Source organism: Capsicum annuum, chromosome 2, assembly GCF_002878395.1.
Source record: "Capsicum annuum cultivar UCD-10X-F1 chromosome 2, UCD10Xv1.1, whole genome shotgun sequence".
NCBI classification, from domain to species: Eukaryota; Viridiplantae; Streptophyta; class Magnoliopsida; order Solanales; family Solanaceae; genus Capsicum; species Capsicum annuum.
In genome coordinates this window covers 133,649,299-133,656,409 of record NC_061112.1, presented here as the reverse complement: position 1 = coordinate 133,656,409, position 7,111 = coordinate 133,649,299, and the positions used below count along the sequence as shown (strand labels likewise).

General features: G+C 36.8%; 1 protein-coding gene across 1 annotated transcript; it reads left to right on the top strand.

Annotated features, from left to right (window-relative positions):
- The first annotated feature begins 953 nt into the window (after positions 1 to 953).
- On the top strand, positions 954 to 6,334 carry LOC107859562 (vacuolar protein sorting-associated protein 28 homolog 2). Its single transcript, XM_016704611.2, has 3 exons — positions 954 to 1,113; positions 4,112 to 4,836; positions 6,081 to 6,334. Exon 2 carries the CDS (start codon positions 4,195 to 4,197, stop codon positions 4,822 to 4,824), a length of 630 nt encoding a protein of 209 aa, XP_016560097.1. The 5' UTR covers positions 954 to 1,113; positions 4,112 to 4,194; the 3' UTR covers positions 4,825 to 4,836; positions 6,081 to 6,334.
- Positions 6,335 to 7,111: the final 777 nt, after the last annotated feature.

Below are 7,111 nucleotides of genomic sequence, written 5' to 3'. Positions count from 1 at the left end.
GATGAGGTGTGAGGTGTGAGGTGTGAGGGGCTGGGGCTGGGGTGGGATGGGGCTTGGTAGGGGGTGGGGGTGAGGAAGGGCTGGACGGGTGTTGGGGTAGGGTGGGGGGCTGGGGTGAGGTGGGATGGGGCTGAGTGGGGTGTGGGGACGTGCTGGGGAGGGAAAAATAAATATATTTTTTTTTAATTTTTAAAAATATTTTTAAATTATTTTTAAATTTTTAAAAATATTTTTAATTTAAAAAAGATGGAGGAAAAAAAAACCTTTTTTTTTAGTTTTAATATTATTTTTATTTTTTAAAATTATTTTAATGTAAAATTGGCCAAAAATTGACCCCCACTCTCACCCCAGGCGAGTGGCTACACCCTCTTTGTCCTAGTCACCATTTCAATGCCATATAGGTAAGGTCAACGGTCAAAGGGTGTAAAATATTATTTTTTAATGGGTTCAATGGTTAACAAACATTCCAGTAGAAGTGTCCAACTTAAAAATCAATATATTTCAGGGATCCAGAATGTCATTTTGCCTTAATAACATAGAAGGATTTTGGCCTAACTTAACTCAAAAGTCAGCTACAGATAATTGTTCAAATTCGAAAAAAGAGATCAATTGTCATCATTTTTTTGACATGAGACTCTTAACACACCATTACTAGAGCATAGACGATATAATTGATGAATAAAGATTGTGACGGGTTTAACTCTAATATCATAATATATCTTGAATCTAACTTAATTTAAAATGTTAAATATAGATAAATTCTATCATTATTATAAATTTTATTTCAAACTCAGTCATAAAACCTTTCACCTTCTATATTCAACTTAAGATAATTTTATTTCTTCTCCTAAATAAAATAGATTAATTCAAAATTATAATCCTAAATTAATTTAGTTAGGATAGCACCAACCAAAACCGAATAAGATAGATCATAGAAGTGTACACGCAACCTATGTATGTCGCAAGCAAAATGAGTAGAGCAACACAATACCCCGAAACTCCCCTTTCACTTTCTCTTTCTTTTTGCTGATTCATTATTAGTATTACCTGCTGCCTGCAACACTCTTCCCATTATTCAAAGTCCCCTCTTTCCTTCGCCTTCTTTATTTTACCGTAAGTTCATTCTCCTCTCTTTTTTCCTTTCTATATATTTGCTAGTTTTTTTTTTTTTTTTTAAATGAATTGGGTGTTAGGAATTTTGTTTTTGGGTTGTTAATTTTAGGGTGCTTTTTTGTGCAATTTAATATTTTTACCGATTCGGTACATATATAGAATAGTCGATGCGATTGAATCCGCAGCTAAAAGGGCTAGATCCGTAGCTCTATATGTTTATCATGTTTATAGAGGATTTTAGTATTTAATTTGTTAATAATAGTTTGATCTGCTTCACAAGGGTTTTCGTAAAGTTACCTTCTTGCCCGTGACAAAAACACTAGGTGATTTCTTTTAATCAGTGTAGCCATAGAGTTACGTGGTAGGTATTGCTAGAAGGAGGTCGCATGTATCTAAGAAATTTGTCGAGGTGCGTGCAAGCTGGCCTGGACTGCACATTCATCAATAAAGAAAGTTACCTTCCCCTTAGTTCAAGTCTTTTGTTGTTTGCTTTTGAATGCCATTGGTTCATGGGGCCTGTCTTTACGATCCGTACTATTTTTATTTTTTCGATTGAAATTATGGTCCTTTGATGTTGCATAACATATTTGAGGCCTATGCACCCAAGGTTGCATAACTGCTAGGTTATATCTTTCCTTTTGTACTAGCCTTGATGGATAGAGTTACCTGGTATCTGTTACTGGTGGAAAGTGATAGGTATCCTGAGAATGTTACCGGTGGGAAGTGACAAGTATACTGTGGAATTACTCAAGATGTGCAAAAGTTGGCCCAGCCACTATGGTTATTAAAAAAACCATATTTTGAGGTCTATTAGCTCAGCTAATGTACATTCTCCTTGAAGAACTTTAAGCAGAACCAGTTGCAACAAGCTTATGAAATAAATGTTTTTTTTTGTTTGTTATTTTAATGATAAAGATGGATATGTGGAACTGTAAGAACAAATGGATCAAGAAAGAATGTAATACTAAAAGATTGATATTAGAGATATGTAGTAATGTAGAAGATCCATTTGTGCCAAATTGACCAAGGTGTTTTGATGTTTTACCATACTCATGGAAAGAATGGAGGAAAAAGAGGAGAAATTAAAGCTTGAAAGAGAAAGGAGACTCATGTAGCTGGCCCCAAGTAGTGAGTAAGGTGTGGATTAAGTTGATCTCATTTGTATGATACTGGAATTATCTGTATCTCTTTACATGTGCATCTTCTTAGCTTGCATTTGGTTCGTGACATCAGGTGTATTGCCTTCGTGGTTAGGTTTTCCATTTGTTTCCACCATTTGATTTCATTCGTTGGCTTATTTCAAAACTTTCTGTCAGTTTTCCTTCTCTCTGGAGCTCATTTATATGATTGTTCATTGTGTTGACAGTGTCAGCGTTAGGGTAAGAAGTGAGGGGAGGAGGGAGAAAGTAAAGAGGAAAAAAAGGAATAAAGGGGGGTGGGGGGTGGGGAGAGGGAGAGACTCTTCTCAAAAAAAAAAATTCCTTCTCAAAGGAAAAAAAAAAAGGGCAGCCTGTTGCACTAAAGCTCCCACTATGCATAGGATCCCGGGAAGGGTCCGACCACAAGGGTCTATCGTACGCAGCCTTACATTGCATTTCCGCCACAGGCTGCTTCCAAGGCTTGAATCTCCGACCTCCTGGTCACGTGACAACAACTTTACTATTTACTCCAAGGTTCCCCTTCTCAAAGAAAGAGAGAGGGAGAAAGAAAGAATAGAAAAATAAGAGTGAAATATAGGAAGAAAGATATATGAATTCACATCAAACATTGTAAGAAATCGTTCTGCTTATTCTGTGATGCACTCCCCAGACTCCACTTGTGGGATTGCACTTGGTATGTTGTTTTGGAGAAACGTGTAATATCTATTGCTGGGGAGATTGTTGTCTGCCACCCATTTCTGGATGGTATCCATATTTGTCATATGGCTTTCGGTTCTAAGCATTTTTGTTATTCGCTGTTCACTGATTATTGTGCTGCGACATTGGGACTATTCAGCAGCGAGAATTGTTGTTTTGCTGCCGTGGCAGTTTTTTCTTTTTTTTTCCTGTAAAGGGCTGGAAGATGTATGGATCCGAAGAATTGTACTGGATGTTAGGACCTGCACTTCTTTAGGCCTGCTCTGGGGCTTAAGTTGATATACTGGAGGTTAAATTTCTTTTTATGTATTTCGTTTTGAATGCGCATCTGTGGATTTGTCACCAATTGAACAGTGTCTTCAGCTCCTCAGTTAATACTTTAAAGCAGCTAATTTTCTTTTTCAGCTGATCATGATCTACAACATGTAATGTTCGTAGGCTGTCATGCATAATCATCATTTGTTTCTAGTATTCTCCTTTACCAAACTACACAAAGAAAGCCATAAGTGAGTACATGCACCTTCCAAACAAATTAATTAATCTTCCTAATTCATGAACTAAGGCGAATTGTGTATATCTAAAGTGCATAATTCATGTACTTTAGATGAATTATGTTTATGAACTCTCTTTCTTTCCGCGATAAGTGAATTAAGTCTAAGTTGTTCAGACTTGGGTGTGGGTATATGATATGATTGCAGATTTAGAGGTAGGATCCTTCATGCTCTAAATTTTAAGATTTAGGGTTACGGATCTAGGCAAGGATATGAGTGACTGGATTTGGCTAAAAATAATTCAAACTATTGAAATATAGATAGTGAGAACCTGGATAAATTTGTCTAGGACGTCTGTTGCAATGGTCCTTTTCACCTCGTAATGGTGATCTTTTACGTTAGGCTTTACAAACTGACAAGTTTATATTTAGCTATCGTATCTAAGGGAATTTCTATTTGTGCTGTTCTGAAGTTTGAACTTTTGTTCACTTTTCAATTAAATGATACGGGTAATACACCTGATCAAATTGATAATTTCTATTTCCAAATATCTGTATGAAGGTAGAGCCTACAAGTCTAGTCGGTGTAATTAAAAAATTTGTTAGTTATAGATTGATAATATTGTAACATTAGGGCATAATTTTCTTGCAGTGACAAAGACCAGCATCTTTGCGCGTGTCCCATCCTCTTCTCCAACCTTTCTGACAAAGGTCAGAATATTGTTGCCAACTCTCATGGAGGTTAAGCTATGGAATGATAAGCGGGAAAGAGAAATGTATGAAAACTTTGCGGAGCTCTTTGCTATAATAAAGGCAACCGAAAAGCTCGAGAAGGCTTATGTTCGCGACATCATTTCACCTGCTGAATATGAAACTGAATGCCAAAAGTTGATTGCTCATTTCAAGACCTTATCTTCCACATTAAAAGATACCGTCCCTAGCATTGAGAGATTTCATGACACCTACAAAATGGATTGCCCTGCTGCCTTAAACCGGCTTGTGACCTCTGGGGTGCCTGCCACTGTGGAGCACCGTGCCGCCGCTGCAACTTCATCTGCATCCTCAGCTTCTGTTGTGGCTGAGTGTGTGCAGAATTTCATCACTGCCATGGATTCTTTGAAGCTGAATATGGTTGCTGTTGACCAGGTCCATCCCCTTTTGTCAGACCTATCATCTTCCCTTAATAAACTTTTTATTCTGCCAGCTGATTTTGAGGGGAAGACAAAGATGAGAGAGTGGCTCTCAAGGCTATCAAAAATGGGAGCTGCAGATGAGTTGACAGAACAGCAGGCTCGTCAACTCCACTTCGATCTTGAATCGTCATATAATTCTTTCATGGCGGCACTGCCCTCTGCTGGAACTTAATTGCTTATTCAGGTGATATGTTTGTACATATGTGGCTGAATTCTTGTTTTGTGTACCAAGTTTATACTACATATGATGCTTTATTTGGCTGAACTGCTGGTTGATGAGGATTCACCAAATAGTCTTGTAATTTGTGGGACTTTTGCCTGGTGGTTCCATTTTATTCAACATGAATTCTTCCCAGACAACATTTTTATTTGGTTGGCGTGCTTTTTCTTCCATTACATTAACCTTATTACAAGGAAAAATTGAACTGTTAGATATGATTTTGTACTTAAAGTGGAACGTCTGATGTACTATTGCGTGGTATTAACTTGAATAATATATTGCATTTGTTATTTTGGTCTCTTTGTCTTCCCTCCTATTTTGGACATGGGTTAAAGAAGTGCCATGTTCATGCCGATAGTGTCATTGTCTTGCTATTTGCTAATGTTCTCAATAAAAGTGTTCTGGGAAATGGCTAAATTGAAAGATCTGGTGCTAATATTCATCTTTGTGTTTTCCTCACATTGGGTGATTAAGCAAGTTTTGTGGCAGCTTATTCAAGTCACTCTAAGCTTGTGATACAAAAAGTTATCTGTCATGTGATTCAGCTTCCCTAAAAAGTTAAGCGTTGAAGTATTTTGGAGTCAAGTATTTTGATATCAGAATCTGAAATGTCAGTCATCAGCGTTAGTATGTGGATAATACGTTTTTCTGATTTTCGCTTTGTTCACTTTATCTGTTACTTCTAGTGCATGGTTGGAGTATTTGCACTCGTAGGGTCATGTTTGTGGATCGATCTGTTAGTTCTGTCCCAATTTTAAATGCTTTGCTAATATATACCCATCGGCTGAACTACTACTCCCCTCCTGATGTGATTTACCTCAAACTTTAATCTATTTCAAGTGAGAATTTGTTGTATTTGCTTGTTAAAAAAATTGAATTTGCTATGTATTATCTTTATTCTCGTTTTTTCACTTCCCATTGCATCTTCTCCTCTTCTCCTGATGTTTGTTTTTCACTTCCCTCGACATCTTCTCCTGATTCTCTTGTCTCTCTTTTACTGTTGCATATTTGCACCTTATGTATCTAAAGACAAGCAATCTGGTGCATTTGAAATCGAGACTTTTTGCTTTGCATATTAGTTTAATTTCAATGTTTATGAATTCTTAGTTGAATATAAAAAAGAAGTTAACTAGAGATTTGAACAATTGAACTACACATGTAAATTTTGCGAATCTAACAAAAATTTTTGAACAATTTTTATGAGGTAGGTACAATGAAAATTGGATCAAGACTTACTTATCAGTGCGTCAGAATTTAATGGAGACAAGTTTGCACACAATTTAACTATGAAGATGGTACCAAGTCTTGTGAACGATTGAAAACTAGTTTTTCTCGTTCAATGTAACTTGTGAACAAGCTATCAAAGTTGTCTTGTCCAGCATAACTTGTGAACAATGTGTCATTCCAGCAAACTGAATGAACAGTTTAAAATGATAAGATAGAATGAAAGCGTAATTTTTCATTTGTAGTGTTGAGGTTATTCCTTTTTATGATCGTATCTCCCGCCACCATGACATTTCACCGGGCACTTTATGGCCATCCATACAGACCCTGGCCCTTCAATTTATAGGAACTGAACCACTTGTTTAATTTTTCGTCCAACAATAACCCTCAGAAGCCCTTTAAAGTCTCGTCTAAAAACTTTGAGTGATCCATGCCCGTAAAACAACTGAAGAGCACTCGAACTACTCCCTAACTAGGCTCAAACACTTCTTCTAGGAAAAAGTGGACCTGCTTTAGACGTAACACAACTAAGTCTCAATATAGGAACTAGCTTACATTGTATGCTTATATCAATGGTTTGCTTCATTTGCGTTCTGGTCTTAGTTGAGTCTGCATCGGCTTCAGAAGAATGTATATCTCTTCATACCTATGCAATATTAATGCATTTGGTGGCAATGTAGAACATGACAAAACCATCTTTTCTTCACTTTATTCTCTAGACACTTTTTCTTTCTGTTGAATGTGGCGCTGTTTCTAATTATCCTTCTTAGACCGTACTTATAATAAGGGGATCATCTCGTGGGGATATTTGGTCTTGTAGACCCGACATTCACTCACATATAACAATGTTGGTTTTACAACTTTTCTTGTCTTTTGATTTACTTTTTAACTAGGATTAAGGCATAACAATCTTGCGTTGCTAAGATACAAGAGAGTTATTGGGAACTAAATCCACTCAAGCTGATTATATTGATATCCCTTTCCATATATACCTACAAGAAAACTAGTTTTCCAG

What these genes read in the sequence shown, in the direction of transcription:
- LOC107859562 (XM_016704611.2), top strand. Translation starts at nt 4,195, where the DNA reads ATGGAGGTTAAGCTATGGAATGATAAGCGGGAAAGAGAAATGTATGAA.